Here is a 22,967-nt window from a genome sequence, read left to right on the forward strand (position 1 = left end):
TCATGTTTAAGTTACATGTTCAAAATCTTACGTCACTGTGATTTCATAATTTTTTAATAATCTGTGATATTATATGTAATTTCTTTCTTATTACATATTTTATATTTAGTCAAACGTACGTACTACCTATATTTAAAAGTCATGCGCTTAGATTTTGTACATCACATTTTGAATGAAAATAAACAGGCAATAATAGAACATGTTTTTCTTTTACTATTTATGTGTTGATTAATATCACAAATTATATCAAAATGTTAAATGAAATTTAATTTATCACATCATGAATATAAAATAAACAGGATTAAAATAAATGTGTGTTTCTGCACAATAATCTTGTCATTTTCTAATAATATTTGAATTTTATTTGAAAAATCTTACATGTATGTTCATATAAAATTTATACTGAATCAGAATTAAAATACACACAGTTAATATTCTTAATATCCTTACAGTTGACAGACTAAGATTCATTTAAATATTACTAAAGGAAATATATTGGGTATCTAAATTCTCCAAATTTACTATTACAGCAGTCTGACTCGTATCAAAACGTGGAACAGATATTAATCTAACAATTTGATTTTCATCACCTAAAAATTAAATTATTAATCGTTTTTTATTTGAGTACAAATCGTAGCTTTTATTCTGCTAAAATATTTTACAACGAGGCACAAACCTTTCCACAATTTCGTTTCAAATTTGTCTGTATTTCCCACGAAATATATATCTGGACATGTTTCCATAATAAACAAATCTTTCTTGTAGTATGGGCAAGCTAATAGCGTGTCTGGAGCAGTTGGACACATATGTCTCCATAATAAGGTCTTTTCTAGCCATTCAAGAGCCGAAATACCAGTTTCACCTGCTACTTTAATGATATCTTGAATCGATTGACCACTAGTACCAGCTATTATTCGTCCTTCAATTTTACTAATCCATGGATTTGTGGTACTTTTAAAGCTTTCAAGTCTATGTTATTGAAATAGAATAAATTTGTGTATACATAATAAAATGTGGTAATTGCTTGTTTATACAATTCAATATATACAAACCTAGATGATTTAGGTAGTAAACAAGGATGAAATGGTTTTTGAGGCAACATAACATTAGTGGGATCATGTTCTCCTGGCATTAAAGTAATAGAACAACATGTTGCTAAATTACTTAAGAATGTATCTACAGATTTTATTGCTTCTCCAAGTCCTTTAGCTATGTCTGTTGCGGCCTGTGAAGTATCATTACTTTTTATGGTATTACCTAATAAAGTTAATAAAGTATTATACAATTATAGTATTATATATAATTTTTATAATAGCGAATGTGATTTACCTGCTATAATGAGTCGAACAATAGAAGTATTATCCTTTTGTACTGCTATATTACCAGCCATTCCACATAACCATTCCATAAAAAGGGACATTCCTAAACTGTCACAATTATTAGATAAATTTAATCCAGATACTATCACCAGCTTCTTTTGTGATATGCATTCTTTTAAAGATTCTTTCGGTGCACATCCAGGAAAACACCAATCCTTTACCTAAATAGAATTATCACTATTATGTTAAACTATAAGGAAAATATAACAACAATTATACTTTTCTAGAATTAAAATTACCGTAAATGCGCCATCACTATTTTCATTGCCTAATACAGCACAAACAACTCCAGTAACAATTTGTTTTAAATCAACTTGCTCGCCTACTAATTTAATTCGCAACATTTCATCTTCCAGAAATGGTTGATCTTTCTCTGAGCAATAATTTGGTTTAGAACAGGAAACATTAAACTGATGTTCTTCACTAAGTTCCCTCAAAATTGATGGTTTCCATTGTTGGTGTTTATACAACGTACCGATTATTATGCACTGTTGGTTTTCTAAATTTTCTAAATCGGCCAATTTGACAATCGGAACATTTCCTGTGCGAGAAAGGAAAATATACGCATTATATTATCCATAAGAAGATTTTTATATGTATTTTTATTATATGATCATAACCTTGTAATATAAGAAAAATTAATAAACGTACCCCATTTAGCTTTAACACGCGGAATTAGAACATCCCTTAATTCGGCGAGTCTAGCAGAGTATATGTGCGCATACTGTTTAGAATAGTCATTTTTCATGTTTACAAACTTTTTCGAAAGATCATTGTAATCAGCTTGTTCCCTTTCAAATACTTCTGGCTTCTCTTTCCCCGGCTTCGCAAATAAATCATTACATTCTTTTTTAGTTTTATGAACCATTTTTGACTTAGATATATGCGAAATTTAATGAAATAATTTACGTTCAGCTATCACTCGGTTATACCGGCTTTACCGCCAAATTTATCTGAAACACTAACCTCACTAGCGCCACCGTGAGTCCAATTGTATGAAAAGTTTGAAATACAATAGGTATCTTTTAGCTTCACTACAACTTTGTCTTATTGTACAAAATTTGCCAAAAATATTTTACGTTCCTATCAATTACAAGAGTCGTTTTATTGATTTTTAAATTATTTGCGAATGATACTGAATATTCGAGAAAAAAGAAAAAGGAAAAGTAATATAAAAAAGTAAAACATATAATAAATGATGTAGGGACTAGTAAAAAAAACCACTTGAAGCTATGTATTTTACTTGTTTTATTATTTCCAAATCTTGCTTAGAACCTGAAGAAATTCTTTCACAATCTAATAATTAATTAATGATAATTAAGTTTAACATTAACGCCTGACAACGACGAAGTAAAGATTATATACCTATATATATGTATATATATTAATATACATATATATATTTATATTTTAATTATATATATATATATAATATATATATATGTGTATATATATATATATCATGTATAAGCTAATCCTTGCCCAGACACACGTGTTGATATGCAGTTGTTCATTCAATTTTTCTTCTACGGGCATATAAATAAAATCTTATTGCTTAATATTTTTTAAATATATATATATATATGTATATGTACATATATGTATATATATGTGCATATATATGTATACATATGTATATATATGTATACGGTATCATTACCATTACATATGATGATATGTTTTTGTAGTCCCAATGATTAATATGCACACATTTGTGCAAATGCCTCGAGCGTGAGACATATTATGGACGGATTGATCCAGATGCAAAATGGACTTTCCGAATAATCGAAGCAGATCGCAAGAATTTCTTTCGCACTAATGCGTGCAACAGCTCGATCAAAAGCTTTTCGTTTTTCTGTCTCCCTCGTCTATTTCTTTTACTTTGCCTTATTTTTTGTAGTAATTGTTTGCATTCAAATTCGACTGCAGAAAAAATATCTTAATCTAATCAGCTGGCGTTAGTTCGCGATCGATTTTCGGAATGTCCTTGTGTATCCGGCAGTATTTTGACGAGGCCTAAGATTGTCGTTTTAACCTCGCCCGTGAAGAAGGTGACGAAAAAAAAAGAGAGAGAGAGACGCGGCCGCTCACGGGTCGCTGTATTTACTTTTTTTTTTTTTATTCATTCTCTATACGTAACCATATTGAATCGATCGCGGAGAGACATCACTCAAAAGCCCCGTCGACATACTGGTTATTTATTTTTTTTTTTATTTGCTCACTAAATATCAGATTCTTAATTCTGAATTAATTTTATATCGCTACGGTAAAGTTATTATTTTTTTTCTTTTTAAATATCACAATAACCTTACACAGAAAGCTGCAACTAATTTATAATTATATTAATATTAATAATATTATTATTATATCATTATTACTTTATCATAATTAAATATTATTATTTATTATTATTTATTATTATTGTTGTTTTTATTATCTACCTCGTAAATACGTTGGGATTTTTATCTTTTTTTTTTTATCCTTTTATCATTCAACGAAAACACCCTAGTAAGTAACTCTTACGCGCGATTCTCTTTAGGGTAATTGCTTCTTTTAAACACATGACTCGTGCGTATTGGCGACTTTAAATTTCGCATTTATATCCGTTGGCGGAGGATGAAGTGTTCATTGTTTTACGCATGTGTTCAATTAAAATTGAGTAAAAGTAAATCAGCCGGTTTCTCTTGTTTCATTTTTTCACTCTTTCTGTCTGATTCTTTTTTAAATAGTTTTCCGGCACGACCCCGTTTTTTATCATCGAACCATACGTTTGAAGTTGTCCTCTATCGCTTCCTCGATTTCGATCGAGAGGCTCTGTCGGTCGCGATGTTTCGCAACATCAAGTATTTAAATATGCGTTACGACATTAATCAAGAATAGATCGTTAATCAAGAACAGTTAGATTCTTCTTTTTCTTTCTTATGTATATATTTTTTGTAAAATAAAAATTTAAATTAATTTAATAGAATGTAGAAAGTAACGAGGAAATGTTTTTCTTAATGTTCATCCTCAATTAATTCTGTTCTCAATTAACGATATTTTCTACACAATTTCACCTAATATGTGTAATGTGTATACGTACATCGAATTGAAAATTCACACACGTACTTACTCTAGTTATATGTGTGAATTTGTCGGAATAATTTCCATTGTTTAACAAGATCCACGATGTTTGTTCACGGAAGAAAATGTTTCAGTATTGTGATCAAGAGAAAGATCGATGATACGTTTGCGATAAAATATTCGATAAAAATTGTCGAAATTCATGATAAAAGTAAAAGTAAAAATTTATATTTCAAAACTACGCAATAACATTGTCGCGTTATTTTTTGTTTTTTTTATAAAACGTACCTAATCTATTAAATCGTGTGGAAAATCTTTTGTCGAATTAAAATTGAACATTCTTAATGAAAAATTCAAATTAATCGTTGCGTTTGGTACGCTTTGAATATACCCGTCTGAATATAACTCGATCGCTCGAAGTAACAATCGTATCGATATCTTGATAAAATATGGCGCGTGTCAGTAATCGTTTGCGCGGCTAACGAGTGTACGTGCAATAACCAGGTGTGAAGAACAAGAAATGATCGTTGCAGATCGTTGCAGTGTAAACGACATTGCTGAGCGCGAAGCAATTGCTGAACGACGGCCCACCATTTGAATGAATTTTTTCCGTGAACAGGTATCGGCTTATAAACATTATAAACATATCACAATTCGGGCGTCTTCTATTAGAGAGTGTTTTGTAATATGTATATACGTCGCTATCTCTTTTTTCTAAATCACGTTACACACGATAGATTCGATTAACATAATAATTAGACTGCTGATTTTATATGGAAATTCATTTTTTCGATAATATAGTTAAAAAAGCACAGACTTGGTAAAATATTGTTTCATCTACCAAGTATTATAGAAAGCGCTATACTCTGGATGCTTTATACATTATTTCACATTACGCGCATTCTCTGAAATTTTGCACTTTCAAATTTCTTATAAATGCATAAAAACCCGTAGTCTAATGATAAATGTCACCGAACATCGTTTATTTCTGTTCGTTAATTTCTACTTTGCGTGAATAATGACGTGAATTTAGTTTCCTTTCCAATAAAAATTTTCCTATCGTTACACACGTCGAGCTTGTAGCTTTTATGGTTTTATGGAAAATAAATCTTTTAAAGTATAATTTTTCAACGCATACTCGCATACAATTGTTTTTGAGACTACTTCGTGTAAACTGAGATTAACGATTAATCGAAGTTTGTACATTAAAATAACGCTTAAGTATAATAATCGACACTCTTGATTAAATCAACGATCGATTTTTGTAACATACTTTCATCCTACGTGTTTTTAATAAAATTCTAGTTAACAAATTGTTAACCTAAGAAGGTTTAAATTTAAACTTTCATAGTATCATCCCGCTCGACTTTCTAGTTATTCTTTCGATGTTTAGTTTTCCTATACGGGCTCGCTATATTCCATAGTGTTATGTACTTTCATCGAAAATTTAACGTGTTTTTTTAAATAATCAGTGATTATGTACCAACGGAGTGTTATTACACCACGTTGAAAGTCGAGTGCTCTCGGGAGCACTCGAAACATATTCGATTACTCGAAGTTAGATTTCGATTCGTATTGAGTATTCGACCATATGAATTGAATAATTGAAAAATCGTCTTATCGAATCCTACAGAATTCGATTTATCGGACTGACTCGAATAATCTGTCATTCAAACAGTATCCGAAATAATTCGATCGATCGAATAAGTTCGATTAGAAAAATTCAATTCAATTCCAATTATTTGAATGCTACTACGATTCATTCGAATTTTCAAACGATGTGTTCGAGCTTTCTCAAAATTTAAAATTTTATCAACAAATAGAATAGGACCAAGAAAAAAAAGAAGAATAATTTAATTAAATTTCCTAATAATCTATAATAATATATAAAATTAGAAATATCTTAAAATTATCAAATAATATCTTTTAAGATATTCGATACGATCGGCGATATTCAAATTCATTGGTTTGATTCGAATAAATCGAGCACGTTCGTTCGAGTATTCGGATTTCGATGAAATCATTCGAGTCGAATATTCGGAACATTCGATCATCCGATTATCTACCCTACCCAGCGTATAACTAATGCATACACAAAGCTTGCGTGATAGAGATAACTATACATAGACCCTGGCATTTTTTCCAATATTTAAATGTCCCATTTTTCTTTAATAAATCATTTCTTTTCTTATCAATATTAGAACGTACATATCTTGATGCTAGATCCTTCAGGACAAAGAACTAACAGGCAAATAAATACAGGGACATATGCTACGCGATTAACCTTTCACTTATACATGGACAAATACTGTAGTACAAAGTGCTACTACGATTGATTACACGTATAGATTTTCACAGATACAAATTCACAGATGTCTACTCAACGAACGACGTTTCTTAGGTGCTTACCAACGATGAAATGCCTCTTTCTTTTTGGATATAAATAATTTTCGTTTAAATACGCGGTTATCAATACAATACAACAGGTATCTTGTCTTTGGTTGTTGCGAAATCACAAAGATTATAAATACGAATAAATAAGTTAGAGAAAACGAGATTAAATATATCGTATTATTGGTACGATATGGGATAGTAAGAACGTTGAAACTTTGCTTTCTATGTAGGTAAATACATAGGTAAATAAATGTTATTAAATACATAATTAAATAAATTAATATGTTCTAGAGAGGATATCGATGCGAATAATTAATCGTACAGTACGGAATACAAGTACGGAGGATAAATACCTTTCGAGTCTTTTATGCTTCAATTTTACGTTCTACAGATTTTTCACGTTTTCTTCTTTATTTTATTGGATGTACGATTATGTAAATTATTAGATTATAGAAAAACAAATATACGATAAAATATTTAAATGGGAGTATCTATCTTTTGTAAGTTAATATTGGAAATCGCCTTCTTAAACGGGGACTAATTAAGCTTTAAAAAGTAGAATTTAGAAGGTAGATCTTTCACCTTGTTCCAGAAATTCTAGATTACCAATGTCAGGCTACTTAATTACAGCTGATTTTTTTGCGCGTAAGAGGTTCTTCGTATTTTCCTTCTTTTCATCGTTAATCACCTTTTATGCGCATAATTTAGTACAATTTCGTACCAAGAAGTCGAAGTTAAGTGGTGTTAAGCACGCAACGGTGATTTGGAGTCGCGTTCGTTACGATTCATAAGCGGATGGTAGCTAATTAGTGATAAATTATTAGAAGGAAAGTAGACCTTTTACGCGTCTACTTTGCGAACATTGTTACGAACGGCTGGAATTGTGCAACACCAGTTTCTGTTTCACAATGTGTTTGAATAATTTTCGTCACGCCTTCCGTCGAGGCAATTATCTTGCTGGTGAAAAATAAAGATCATACAACTTATTTTAAACGCGCTTATCGGATGATCTTCTAAAACCCGAAGTAGTCGGCATTTTTAAGATATAATTTAAACAGCTAATTACGAACATTGTAACGTTGTTATATTTTAAAAAATTTTCTTTTTACATATACGAGACGTTTCATTATTTTTAGGTTCTAATTTAACGATCGATCAAGCATCGAAAAACGTCAAAACTAGATCGCAATTGTGTTTAAATTACAGTTGATTTATTCGAAATCAAAAGTCGATAATAATAAAGAGAATATCACTCTTTCGAAAAAGTACAAGGAATTTTGAGAAGGTATAATTATTATAAAAACAACGGGGCAACTATAATATAAAATTATAATTAAAAAGAATAATTTTCAATGCTAAATCGATCGCTAAATAAATTTCATCAATGACGAACCACCCTGTACATCGTTACATCGTTAAACTTCGATGTTTAACTCAACCATAATAACGTTTATCGTTCTCCTTTAACGATGCACCCATTCTATAAACGTCGTCCGACGTGTAGACATCAATTCTACTAATTTCACACGCTTCTTTTGCTTTTTATAACTTTCATCTGCTTCGACCCTATCAGTTTATCACGAATATCATAAATATCTATATAAGTAAGTAGATCTCGAATTCCTGTATTCATTGTTCGCATACATTATCGAGTACGTTGTTAAATAAACGTAGACTTTCTTTGTCTTGGTTCGTGTCTTCCCATATGTAATATTTCCCCCAACCCCCTCCTTTTCTTTACTTTTTTTACTTTACTTTTACAATACAAACATTGTTCCAATACGCGATCATCGTTGTTAATCGATTCTTCGATCGAGGCTTGTTTAATTGGCTTCTATAATTCTAATTAGTCAGAATCAATGTCCACGGACGATCGAGTCAGTCATCGTGGCCATCGTTAATAACTATCCCATTTATGCGCGATTGTAAACGTCGATAACGAAGATTATCGTTTATTATTTGATATGTATGGTTCACTTTGGAATATCTATCTTTCTTCTTTATAGAAGGTTCTCCCAAGTTTATGTGGATCTTCCGTAGATATTCTATCGTATAAGGATCTTCGGAGCATTCGTTTGTCAAACACTTTTCAGAGTTTTTTTTTTTTTATTAAAGATTTTTCAGAATTTACCGATACTTTCTCGCGAGTTTATGCGATTTCCATAGTTATTCCATTACGTAAGAAAACTCCGAAAAGAGCGATCTTCCGACACTTCTCACAATTTTCAGAGATTCTCTGTTGAAGATTTTTCAGAATTTACTGATACTTTCTATCGCACGTTATCTCAGGTTTTGTATAGATCCTTCATGTAAGGTTTCTTGGAATTTACGGAGATTCTTTGTTCAAATTTCTTTACATTTGAAACGTATTTAGGATTTACAGAAATTCTTTCTATCCAAGATTCTTCGAAATTTCCTATAGGTAGATTTTTTTTTTTTTCATTAGACAGTCTCTAATCGAATATTTACAAAACAAAAAGAAAATTGATTTCCATTGTTCCACTTAGTTTCACGTAGTAAAATTATGATGGCGACGCATGACGATATGCGAATCGCCGTTCGTCTGTACCACGATAATTACACGCTTAAGAGATACCTATGAGATTCATCATCACGGACACGTAAAATAGCATCTTTTATTCTTTGGGATTGTTTACGCAGCCTTGACAAATTAATAAATAGTCGAACCTTTCAGGTACCTATGTGCAAAGAACATCTGATAGCGAGAATGAAATTTCCTTGAATAAACACCTATATGTAATATACATATAACGTCGAAGCAGACGTTTCACGGAATTTCCTAATTGTTTTATTAAAAGAGTCGATTAATCGACTTGAATCAACGTCACGAGATCGGTGACGCGGCAATTTCTGTCAGGAATTATCTTTTCATGTAAAATATCGACGAATTGACTATCGACATGCGGATCATCCGCGGGAATGAATGGGATGGAACATCCGTGTTACCGCGAGATTCTTTTTCAAATCTCGAGTTGAAAGGTGAAATACACTGCTCAGTACAATCAATGATTCGAAGTATAAAAAAAAAAAAAAAATATATATACATATATCGTACACCATTCGTACAAAAATATATCGTAAATCATTTGGTGATAGATTTCCTCGGTTTTAGTTCTTCGGGCTACGAGGTTCGAAAATAACACGACAAAGTGTAGTTACATTTTGTAGTCTGAAATATTTCATTTTTGCGAAATATATTTATATAAAGAAAGATTCAATTGTTGTATGCTTCATTTTTTTTTCAATATAATTCTACGAATTACAAGTTTAAAAAGTAAAAGGATATTTTTAGATATGTTTTCTTTTTTAAATATATTGTACGAAGAAATTGCTATTTGCGCTTTAATTAGATTAGAATCGTAGATTATTCGAAGTTATACGTAGTCTACCTATCGATCGACTGGCTTTTCCCACCGTTCTTCGGAACAAGGACTGGCCGTTGGAAATTTTCTTGATGTGCCGTTCGTGTTAAGAAAACGTGTTGGAATGATTCCTAGGAAACTACGAGAGCGTTTATAGGGACCGATATCACGCATGAGATACGGAGCGTTGATTCCAATTGCGGCCGAATAGAATCGGCTGTGGAATTGTTGAAACGCAGAAAGTGGCTTCAACTCGGATGCAAGGTCAGATAGAAGCAATTATCGCGCACACTTTCATCGTGGTGCATATGGGTTGCATTCGTTTGCGAAAATCGTTCGCCTGTCGTGTATGCGAAACCATGGTGTACGCGTGTAACATACGAAAACTTCCAATTACAATTTGTTAAATAAATAATATCTATGTTTACAAGTAAGATCGATAGATCGTTTTCTAACTATCTATCTTGAGCAGTGTATTTATCGACGTAACTGATAGAATGGAGTCAGTCAGAATCGATTATATCTTGGAAATTACGAGATTACGCGATATTTTACGAGCAAACGCGAATTCATATTTCTTCAAATACAATTAAAAACATGGAATCTAAGTAAAAACTGAAGATTATAAAGAGTACCATACTTTGGATATTTTACGTATTTTTATATGCTACGTGTATTTCCGCATTTGGAAATTTCCCGTAAATGCATTATAAATAACGATCAACGGTAACAAACGATAGTTGTAATCGATGGGAACGATGTTATTTGAGAAATATACGATGTAGATCGCCTCGACTCCATCCTGTCAATCAGAGGGATAAAAATTACTTTCAGGCAACGTCACTTCCGCTAATATACGCGAAGCATCGCCAGACGGATGTGCAACTAAAACACATAGAGCACGGAAAAGAAGCGCACGCGACATTATTAATCCCTTTCGAATAACAACTACGTCGAACAATCTACGATCACACACGTTTTTTTAATCGCGAAACGGTCGAAAAACTCGACGAGAAAAAAAAACATCACGAGATGTATGCTATTATAGATTAGAACGAGTTACAAGTTTTTCTTTTCTTTAACACCTTAAAACCTTTGTATATAATAATAAATATAGCGTTTAAATTATAGCCGAGCCTAATATCTGTAAATATTTATACACGATAGCTACGGTCCCTAATTAATGCGCCGTATTATACTTTCGGAATGTATGGACTTGACGATTTTCTACCTTTAAACTCTTTACCTATTCCTCCTTTTTTCTCTTTTCTTTTTACCACTTTCTTATTACTTTTGATGATCAGAAAGATCGAAAAAATTGTCGGTAAGGTAGGTGACGATCGATCGAGGACAATTTTCGAAGTCTTTCGAAAGCTCCTCGCTTTTCTTTTCCTTTTCTTCTCTTTAATCTATTTAGACGAGAATCTACGTCGTCTGGGTATATTAGAAAAAATGATATGTCTTATTGTACGTGGTCGCGAGATTTCGCTTTCCTATCACTTTTATTCCAACGTTCCTTGTAACCTACTTGATTGCTGGAAGAAGTATGGCGCGATCGCGTGTAAAACTTTTTTCACAAAGGCGTTCTATATACTTCGATAGAAAATCGAAGCATAATCGAAACACGTATTTCGTAATAACTTTGTTGAAACGCTATCGACGACGATACACGAGATTCTGCAAAGTTTCGATTTCAAGCTTTCGAACGACGATTAGTAATCGACGATCGGATTTCTACGGTTCTCTTTAAAAGTTCTAAAATTATATATATTACTAGTTAAAATAATAAACAAGGTTTGCGCGTGTGTCATATTACGTGATATTGAAAACATCGTTCCGTTTGTATCAGAAATAGAACGATGGCGTGTGTAATAAATGGCAAGTAATTTTTACCGTTTGGAATTTCGTCGCGTTTCAAGTATTTGTTATCCAAATTGCAACATCCTTGGCAAATATGTTACAACATCGACCATCTATGAAACTTTTGCAGACGCTCTCGAGTTATAGAAATTTATTTACACAAATGTAATTTCCATTCGTACGATAATTACGTTAAATACGGATAACATATATTCAAAGATATATCGAAATTTGCGAATGTTATTATTCGCGAAATAATTATATAACGTTAAATACGAACGACCCACTCTTCGATTTCTTAAAGTTCCATCAATTCTCTTACCTAGACGCTCGAAACATGTTCAGCCGTTATTTCACGGCTGCGCTATACTTCTTCCATTAAGAATACCTCTTCCTTCCCTTCTCGGTGGAACGCTGAGCATTCGTGTCGTCGTGGTCAGCCTCTATTCCCACTCCTTCGTCTTACACTTCGATCCTATCAAAACGTAATATCGTTTGAGAAACTTGGTCACGAGATACGGTCATTTTTACCTTCCTCCGCTTATCGATTTACAAGGCGTGCGAGCTCGTGGTCACGATTTACGGAATGAAACGCTCGAAACTCGGTAGCTCGACACCCGAAGGCCTCCCTATGGACACGTTTGCTTCGGTCTAACCAGCGTTCCGGTGAAGAATATCGTGGACAGAGAGCGAGGTTACGCGATCAAAAATAATTTCTCGGATGCTTGGAAAAATACCGTTTCGAGACTGGCCTACTTTTCTTAAACTCGGACTCGCGGTGCTGATACGCGCCGGGCCAGAGATTCGTCGATTTTCAGCGCGTCGTCTCGTTAGGACGGATTCGGGATCTATTTTATCTCTGTGTATGTGGCAGGTTTTTCGTTTCTCTATCTTTCATCCGTGTATTTCCATTCGTCGGCCCTGCTCGTCACTTTGAAATTTCGAGCTCGCACGTCTTGTTTCCTTCGGCCGGACACCACTTTTCACCGTTCACAGGGTGTTCGACGATTTGTCGTAACATCGTGTCGCAATGACGACACAACACTGCCGTCTAAATATCCTCGCGATCTTTGGATAGATATACGATAGATATACGTATCGATGTCTTTGGTGTTCGTCAGCTATATATATTTCCTTCGTTCAAACAAAGAGAACGCAGGTTTTCTCTGTTCCTTCTCCTATTGGATAAAGATCTTCTTCGAGTTCCATAGAAAATATCCGGCTTGTACAGGATCATGCGGAAAATCATGTTCTTTTTCTCGATCGCATCTTCTCACCTGTGCTTTCTTAAGCGCTTCTGCCTTTTATCGATAGTTTGACGTTGTCGCCGTGATGGACTCTTCTTGTTCGTTCTTAAGGAAACACGATAAAGACTTGCCACACTCTTGAGACGAGTTACGTCTCCGAATTGTCCGTTAACGTTCGTTACACGATCCACGAGAGTAGATTTCTTGGAAATTCTTCTTGATTTCGTCGTTTGTTTTTAGTTGGCGTGAAAAAACATGATCCAAGGGATCCAGAATCTATAAGCTCTCGATCGCACGGTTGGTCAGCCTCGTTCGGGTTCTTTCTTCGTGATCTATTGCCTGTGCTTTCGCGTGTATACATATACATATCTATTATATACATATACGTATGTAAAAAAGAAACAAAAACGGACTCGTTAGAATAATTCTTTAGTCACAGTACAAAATATCTGATTCGTGTGTACTTTGCTTTATCTTCTTTTTTTTCTCTCTCTCTTCCCCCCTCCCCTCTTTTCTCTTTTCACTCCTCTTCGTCATTCCGTTCACGACGTATGATAAACATATATATATATTTGTTTCCTTTACTCCAATATATATATAGCTATCTGTATATATATATATACTTTCCGTATTTATATTGGTTTCTACTAATCCTTATGCGAAATGCCATTCTATATAATTGTAAACTGTATAGCGTACTGCCTACTGATATGAGTTTCCTTAGTTCACTTGTAAAGCACTTTTTAGATTTAATCGAAACGATTCATCGCGAGCGAGCGAACCTCATCGCAAATGTATCTTTTGCGTTGCGAATTAACCAGTTACATCGGTTGATTTTCGTATCACGCACGGAATCGATTTCTCCTGTTGTTCGTTTATTCAGCTTTCCCTATCTTCTATTCGTGATTTTTTGTTGTACACGATCGTTGATTCCTTCCTCCTCTTTAAAATAACATTTCCAGGTTTGTATCGATAATGGTTTTTTTCACTGAATGAGTCGTAGTCAAGATATAAATTTCAATTTCAATGGTTTAATAATTTTGGTCGTGTCTGTACAACGAAAAATACACGGTCGAAGAAGAAACTTTGATTCTCTCGAGTCCGATCTAACAATTGCGTATTCTTATCGCTGAATATTTCTCTATTCTTCCCTAGTTTCCCTCGTTGTCTTCGGTGAAAGCGATTCCTTCAGCTCGTTTTGGGCTATTCTCGATATGCGTTCAATCTGTTTTTTCTTTCCGACGACTTTTCTCCATCTTTATCGGAACGAAGAAACATTACCCATGGAAAGTACGATCGGTGAATTTTGATGAAAATCGACCGACTTTAGTTGGTAGAATTATCATTTCGAATTTTTGGATCTCTTCTAATTCCTTTCAATTGTACTATCGAAAATGTATTTTCCTTTGAATTTTGAAAGTTCTTCGATCTGTGATTAAAGATTCTCAGAGCTCTTTAATCTCTTAGGAACCCTCGCATTTCTATAATTTAAATGAACTCTTAACAGGAATAAAGTCGATCATTCGCGTATCCTTCGAACAATCAAGACATCTTAATAATATAACCAATTTTATGATTTCAATGACTTTGTCTATGCATCTACTTTCGCGAAAATAGAAGACTCTCGAGGCGTTGCCGACAAAGTTGAAGAGAAAGAAGAAAAAGATCCAAAACGAGCCAATGGAACGCGACTGAGCTGTCGAGTAATTAATAGCGGAGCAAGCGATACGAGTAGCTGGATATCGAAAAATCGTGTCGCTCGATCGCGACTTCGCGCATGCCGAACATTTCTTTTTCGCGTTTTCCCTCGTTTTATCTTTCTTCCTTTGACACATCCCTTCTTGTTCTTTTTTTATTCTTCCAGATTTCTCACAGCTTCGGTGGCGTAATAAGTTTTTTTTTCGTCGTTTTCATACAAAAGTAGCAAAAGCTTGGCCGCGAGTGCCGAAGAATTATACTTTTTTTTTTAACACCGCGACGATGCTTCTTCTTTCCGAAGCGTCGTCGCAATTCTTATTGTTTCTCCTATTTTTTTTTTTTTTTTGTTTTTTTAATAGAGTGAGGTTCGAATGAAAATTTGTCGACGACAAAACGTTGCGTGGTCACGCGCGACGTCGACGATAAACGCGCGTTCACACGAGTAATCGCTTCTTGTGTATTTTGGTGTATTCAGTTTCACGCGTTTGTTGTACGATATTACTTTGCTTTTTCGGGCCGAAATACGGACAGGAATTGCGTGGATCGTCGTTCTAATTAGCTAGAAATTGTTCAACACTCACACGTTACCGTTAATAACACTTACGCACACATATATACGCAGATCACGTTCATTCACTCTCTATCTTGGGCAGTACAACTATTGTTTTTTCTTTTTAATTGTAAAATGATATGTTACGTTAAGGTCAAGCGAATACGTTGCCCTGGGAAAGGCATTCGAGAGCCTTCGTTTTCCTCTTTTTTCCACGTCGGTAGTCACGGTTCGCGATTCAGTTCGAATTACGCTCGATTCAATAATCCGCGGATCTAATGGGACCTGATGAAGACTCGAAAGAAGGATCCATGACGACGAACGATTCCCCCAAGAAGAAGAAGAAGTAGAAGAAGAAGAAGAAGAAGAAAAAGTACAAGATGACGAAGAAGAACCATTTTCTTTGGGGATCATTTTTTCTTCGGAATCGAAGATACTCGATATAATTCCCATTTTTTGCCACTCACTTTGCTCCTTTCCTTTTCTAATAAATTAATTATAATAACGACAGTAACAAAAGGCAAACGAATCTGTGCCGTTTCATACTTCTCCTCTCTTTTTCCTTTTTTTTTTTTTTTGCGTCGTCGCTCTCTCCGAATTCGCAAATATAAGGCCTCGCATGGATTTTACAACTTAGGCTATGCTTTCCATCGTTTCCAAAGATCACATAATGCGTGTCTCTCGTTTTATTTTTTCTCCGTGTTTTCCTTAAAATCACGATGACTCTCGTTTAAAAGGGAACGCTTGCACAGACGAATTGACTAACTCCTTTTACCTTTGAAACTACGCTTCCCCGCTACCAATGTAAAACAATTTGTTTTAATAAATTTATTATATACACACATATATATATATATATATATATACACATACATATATATATATGTATATATAATATACCCATGTATATAATCCAAGACACACTTAAGAGAGCATCCGAGGAGATTCGATAAAACCTTTTTCACATTTTTCTATACCGACTATCAGGAAAAAAATTATTCGATCACTATCTATAATGAATATATATATGTATATGTATATATGTATATATACATCGACGATACTCTAACGAGTCAAAAATTCGGTGATATGTTCATGGATCGACGAGTTCACGGATTCAAGCGGTTTACACACTTTTTTGTTTTTTCTTTTTTGCTTTTTTTTTGTTACACTAACGATCATCCGGAGAGCGTTTACCGAAGTCGTTCATTCAGAGTCAAATTTCTGGCCAATTTCACACGGATTACTTTCCAGGATAATTGCACTACCATCTCGTAACGGTATGAAAACGGCCTTTCCTTCTTTTTTGAAACGTTCTCTCGATCTTCGTGAAATCCTTTTGCGAGATTTTTCTCGTAAAAGGACGTTTTAATGCTTCTACACTCTAAGGTAGATCAAATGATATTAATAAATACCTCTGTAGCTGATACACGCGTTAATTGATCTTCTCAAAACAAGTTTTTAAAGACAAAGACGAGAACGAAGAATTTCTATATTTATTCTTTTTTCCTGTGAAGATTTTGTTTCATGCATAGCTGAATCTATCTGTCTCCGATTTTATAGTTATATTTACAGCAAAAATAATATTAAAATATACATTCACCACGGGCGAAAGGAACCAACTTCTCTTTTATGTCCATTCACTTTTCCTTTCCTTTTTGAAAAAATTGATAAAAGATAAAGGAACGCTGGATGAAAATTCCCGTTTTTTTTTTTTGCTTCGTTTTGTCGTAATGGACGACGAGTAAACGCTTTCCAGGACAATTATCTATCTTTAAACGACCTGCTCGGCAAGCTCTTAACGATCTAACGATATGTATCAGAAAAGTGACAACCCTGAAACCTCGCGTTGCATACTTTCGTTTCTCCGTCTCTCTCTCTTTCTCCTTGTTTTTCGTTCCATCTTCGATTCAGCGACATGTTTCCTTAGAATTCGAAATCATCGCGGCATCGCCGAAAGCTTCGAGCCGATTTTAAAAGTTGTCCGTTCCATTTTCAATTGTTTCACCGAGCCTTGAGATTACTGACACACTTCTTCCTGAGCGATCTCGTTGCCCGACGAGCTGCGTTTACCGTTTCCAGCGTCAAGGGACACCTCGTCTCGCTCTAAATTTTTGCGACGGTCCAGTTCTCTGCAAACGGACCGGCCAAGTTCTTCTTTCAGGTCAGGCAGATTTTTATTTCGTGGTAAGAAAGCCAGATAGAAAGGCGGTTTGTTCCGCCTGGACCTTTAAACGACGCTGCTTGCCCGGCAAAAATTGAGTAAAAAGAGGAAAATTTGTCGCGGTCAAGCTACTTTCCTAAGTTCTAAGTTATAACAAATAATTGTTTTAATAATTTGATTTAGTCGTGTTGCGTCGATATTAGAAATTAATCTAGCATTTGTTAAGTAGAATTTTTAACGCATAGCAATAGCACGATTAGCATAATTTTGTATATAATGAATTATAAATAACTCTTCGTATAATTCGTTAATGGAATTTCGACGCTAGTAGTGGTTATTATAATATATAATTAAATAGAATTTTCTTAATAGTATATACGTACTGGATAATTTTAGAAAGAAATTGGTCAAATATAAAGGTTCTAGAACGATTCATTTTCATCGAGCAACGAGATTTTCAGTTCGTGATTTTTCGAACGAGCGATTCGGGCACGATCGCGAGAAGATCGACGCTAAAGACACGCGTAACTCTCATCTCGACACGAATACAATCGTGCACGGAATAAAACTGTGCACAACACTCTCGTTTTTCCTCCCCTCGGAGCGTGCTTTTCTTTTCTTCTCGGCTCGTGTTTTCATGGAAAATAGAAAAATAAAGGAGCGTTCTGACGCTCGAGAGCAATTACGACGGTCGGCTCATGTCGCTGACGAAGTGTCTTTTGAACGCCAATCGTGAAATTAGCCGTTCCACAGTGTGAATTAGCTTCACCGACGATGAATTCTTCGCTTTCATCGTAATTTCTCGCCATTGACGTGCACACGGTTCGGTTAACACTCTCTACCACTCTCTATTACACCTTTACACCACTTAATCACCACTCGCCACTATTAATTGCGGATGCGTATAATAAATGCCCAGTGGTTGTTCGACGAGGATCGTATTTAATCAGCACGATGATTGGCTGTGAACTCTGAGAAAAGAAGCTGTCGATCGACTCGGGAAGCCGTTCGGGCGATAAAATTCGAGGAATCTACGAGAAAAATATGCCATTCTTTCCATCGCGCTATACAGAGGAGTATTCTTTCGATCACCGTTGACGAACTTTCTCGATCGTTTTCTCTCGTTTTCTTTTTTTAAATAGTCTTTCTCGTTTACCGTATACCGGCGAAAATTTCCCTTCCTTCTCTTTCCGCTTATTCTTTCTTTCTCAACCCATTTTGTACGGGATAGTTAACGCGGATTCTATCAACGGGACGATCGTCGAGCAGAGAAATATTAATTAGAGGAACACGCGTCGATGCGGCAGCTCTCCGTCCTTCGAGGAAAAAAGTCTAAGTAGAAAACGACGAGGCGATAGAAAACTATCAGGCAGGCTCGAACAGCTTTGGATCAGTTATTAAGAGTTTTTAATTCGAAGAAGCGTCTTCCTGTAATTCAGGACTCTGCGCGACTATTCCTTCCATCCTTTTTTTCTCTCCTTTTCTTTTTTTCTTTTTTGTCTTTTTTTTTCTCTTTTCGTACTTTAATGCGTATGGTATACGTACAATACGTAATATGGATTTACGGGAGAATAGGGAGAGGGGGGAGTTCGACGTTTGAAATCGGGACGAGACGAATAATACACGGTACGAATTACAGCATGACTCGACCAACGGGAAGGCACTTGGGCAAATTACGTGCCGAGTTGGCCGTCGTATCTAGCACGCAGGGCACACACCACCTTCGTATCCTCGTTTCTGTCTATCCGCGCCACTAAAAAGACAGATCGTTTTAAAAGTTACTTTTTTTTCTTTTTATCCTTATTACAAGAACTTTAACTTTCTTCCCTCTACTGCTTAATCCTATGATATGTTCGCATTCGTTATGTATATGTATAAGATTATTATGTAAATTAATACAATCATTCTATCGATCATTCGTTCATAGCATTCCCTCTTTCTCACACTGTCACGCTATTTCTATATTCGTATTTTCTCTCTTCGTTTCCACTCACGCTTGTCCGATTCACGCTTCTCGTTCATCGCCACTCTCGTCTAGGATATTAGACTCTCCTTAACAAGATACATAATTAAATGTATATGCTCGCCTTTTCGCGACGCGCCAATGATAAAACATAAATACACGCTTCTTAGGGCACCTTTGGTATTAAGCTTGATGTACTCGTCTTCGTCTCTTTTGTATCTCTATATTATGCAATTTCGTCTACGAGCCACCGCGCTTGCCTTCGCTCTTTCGTTTCAGTTTCGTTCTCTTCTTCGTCGGACGTTGTTCTCCACGCGAATCCCTCGGATCGTGGATCGCGAGCACGCGAGTTACGTGACGCGAGACGAGTCACGCCTCCGTCGAATTACATCGTCCCGGGATTAATGGACGCGATTCGAGTTTGCTGGCAATTCTCGTACGAAACAGAGATGCAACGAATGCGTTACGAGTCGAATCGGTATATCCATACGCTTCTTCAGTTATTTATAGATACTAGGATAGCATTTCTCTCGAGTTTTCTCCGGCTGCGTCACTTTTAATCTGTTAACTGGCAATCGGCTGGATGGTTGCTTTTCAAAATCTTCGATAATTAGGAAATATATAATTCGGTCTTTTACTTTCACGAACAAGTTGCTTTCCATACGAATGAACTTACTTTTTCTTGTATTTTAAAAAATATATATATATATATGTGTGTATATATATAAGTACTTTGCTTTAACTCCATGCTTCGCGATTATTTTTGTTTACGCTTACAGGTATGTTTAACTTTCCTTATTTGCTTTTCGCTCCGACATATAATCGTTCCGCAGCATACTTTGGTCGAATCGTCTTGCGACTTTTCGCGTTTTCCTCCGCCAATTTTTATATTACGCGTATGAATGTATGGTCCTCGATTTTCTCGATCGAGAAAAGATCGTAACTATTATCTGACGCATCGCGATCTCACGAATATGGACGAACGCCGTGAGCCAAGGAGTTAAAACGACACCGTTCGTTGCTGTACGTTAAAATATCAAACTGTTTCTTCGTTATTCTATTCCCGTCGTTTTTCTCTTATTACCTTAAAAAAGTAAAATAGATATTCGTTCTCTATACTCTCCTTCGTTCCTATTACACTTATCAATTTTTCTATACGAAACAGCAAAATAGAAATTCATTCTCTCAACGTTCGAACAGATGGGGAGTATCTTTCCAAACGTTCACGTTCACGTTTCAACAAACGATCCAGTTAACAGGTTAAAGAGAGCGTGCTACAACAAAACTACTCTGTCTCTCCGGGAGTAATTGCATCAACGTGCATTATACAATAAATTTCCAACCCGTTTCATTTCTCTTTCCTCTTCCAAAACAATTTGCTCGAAAACAGCGCGGGGCTCGATTTTCCTAAAAGAATCTTTCGCGACTGTGGACTCTGTATGTTCCTCCGTGTACGTGTGAACAATTATTTATATATATGCGTGCGCGTGTGACTTCAACAGTGCCTTCCTGCTTTTACGCTTCTCTCCTCTCTCTCTGTATGTATGTATGTATGTATCCAACGTATGTATATACGCGTGTTGTTCGTGTATCTGTATATGCGTGTAGATGCGTATATGCGAAAGAAAATGGTGTCACGAGTGTCGAAATCGCAACGTGCGACCGCCTCTGCGTAGAAATTCGCTAGAGCGTTACGACGCTTTGCGCGAGTTCGCACCGACGCGATGATTCTTCCGTCTCGTTTTCTCGCGTGTCTTTCGTGTTTCTCGTGTATGCGTGTGCGTGTATGTGTGTGTGTGTGTGTGTGTGTACATGTATCGTGTCTCTTTCCTTCTCGTGTATTCTTCTCGTTTCATCTTTTTTCTTTTTTCGTATTTTTTTTCCCTTTTCTTCTATTCGTGTCTCTCGCTTCGTCGTCGTCGTTGATCGCAATCAAGACTCGGTGGAAAATAAATAGATAAGGTAGTACACGGCTAATCGAAATAGATCGATAAGTTAAGTCGTTAAAAAATATATATACCTAGGAATATCATATATACGCGATTATTTTGGGCCCCCCGCGAGTCGCGAATCTAAAACGCCGTTGCTCCGCGCAATTTATAAGAATTCTTTTTTTTTTTTTGTTCCGTTTATTCCTTGTTTCTCTCTTTCCCCTACTTGTCGTGGTGCTGATTTTCGCGAGACAAGGCTCGAACCATACACACGCAGACACACCCCTGCCTCGTCATTCGTTAATTCCTGATCTTTCTCATTTTCTTCCTCTATACGCGTGTTTCTTTGTATTTTTTCCCTTTTTTTTTTTTGTTATTGCGTGTACGCGAATGCTTACTTTCTTGTTTCTATTTCTGTTACTCTGTTTTTCTGTTTTTTTCATTTTTGTCGCACGTGCTTTTTACTTTCTCTTCCTTTCGATATATTCCCACCCCATTTTAGTTTCTTTTCCTTCTCGGTTTCCCGTGATTATTCCCGCGCTAGCATATCGCCTCTTCCGTCTTCGCAACGATTTCTCGAGCAACTCGGTCGATTTGCTCTGGAAACCTGCTGAACCGTTTGTCGTGGATTCGTTGTTTGTCGATGTTTTCTTCGTTACCATTGCGCAAACAACTGAATCCGGGTCTCTCGATGATCGTTGCATTCCGGGGTGTAAGCACGCATGGTCTTCCCTCGTTCCTCTTACATGCCGTTGATGTCGATCTTAAGGTTGCCCGTTTTCTTCTCTCTTTGATCCCTGCAAGCATCATGAATTTAATTAAAGTACGTCCACGGAAAGAAGGCGAGAAAGGCACATGGATAAATCGACCAATTAACTCGCTCCAAATATTCCATAGATATTACCCAAAGCTCGATCTTTTGGTAGATTCTCCTTAACCGATCTTTAAAAGACCGAATAAGATTAAATCTCCATCTTGTAATTAACTCTCGACTGGTATCGTTCAGCCATTTCAGACCACGACGATTTATAGCTGGATCGTTCGATCTTCGAATTTTTTATCTCATTTAACTTTATCGTATCGAATAAAACGGAGAATGCAAAGTACGAAGCAAAGTAGAATACCCGTAGACTTTATCGATCCACCATAAATTATTATAGTCGTCTACAAGCCGACGTTACTATCCAAGGGTTAATCCTCAAAATATCGAATAAACGAAATTTATTTGTTCCACGAATATAAATATAGCTACGCTTTAAAGGAGGATTAAAATAAAATAATACTTTCAACGAGTTCCAACAACGAGTTTAAGCCGATAAGAGACGGTAAAATCAA

General features: G+C 35.5%; 2 protein-coding genes across 5 annotated transcripts in view; both read right to left on the minus strand.

Annotated features, from left to right (window-relative positions):
- Positions 1-412: 412 nt before the first annotated feature.
- On the minus strand, positions 413-2,326 carry LOC132904646 (DNA polymerase delta subunit 2-like). The gene is made up of 6 exons (XM_060955320.1): positions 2,031-2,326; positions 1,619-1,920; positions 1,330-1,540; positions 1,053-1,257; positions 677-969; positions 413-590 (listed from the first exon to the last, which is right to left on the minus strand). The coding sequence occupies exons 1-6, from the start codon at positions 2,245-2,247 to the stop codon at positions 472-474; spliced, it is 1,347 nt and encodes a 448-aa protein (XP_060811303.1). The 5' UTR covers positions 2,248-2,326; the 3' UTR covers positions 413-471.
- A 4,509-nt stretch (positions 2,327-6,835) lies between these two features.
- The window catches only part of LOC132904651 (protein couch potato-like), a 197,421-nt gene continuing 181,289 nt past the window's right edge, over positions 6,836-22,967 (minus strand). For all 4 annotated transcript variants that reach the window (XM_060955335.1, XM_060955336.1, XM_060955334.1 and 1 more), the window contains one exon: positions 6,836-22,429. In XM_060955335.1, coding sequence (XP_060811318.1) covers positions 22,397-22,429 — 33 coding nt within the window. In that variant the 3' untranslated portion in view covers positions 6,836-22,396. The remainder of the gene's footprint in view (positions 22,430-22,967) is intronic.

This window comes from Bombus pascuorum, chromosome 2, assembly GCF_905332965.1.
Source record: "Bombus pascuorum chromosome 2, iyBomPasc1.1, whole genome shotgun sequence".
Classification (NCBI taxonomy): Eukaryota; Metazoa; Arthropoda; class Insecta; order Hymenoptera; family Apidae; genus Bombus; species Bombus pascuorum.

What these genes read in the sequence shown, in the direction of transcription:
- LOC132904646 (XM_060955320.1), bottom strand. Translation starts at nt 2,247, where the DNA reads ATGGTTCATAAAACTAAAAAAGAATGTAATGATTTATTTGCGAAGCCG. An exon ending in ATAGTGATGGCGCATTTACG is followed by an intron (nt 1,541 to 1,618) that starts GTAATTTTAATT and finishes AATTCTATTTAG; the next exon opens with GTAAAGGATTGGTGTTTTCC. An exon ending in TGAAACGAAATTGTGGAAAG is followed by an intron (nt 591 to 676) that starts GTTTGTGCCTCG and finishes TTTAATTTTTAG; the next exon opens with GTGATGAAAATCAAATTGTT.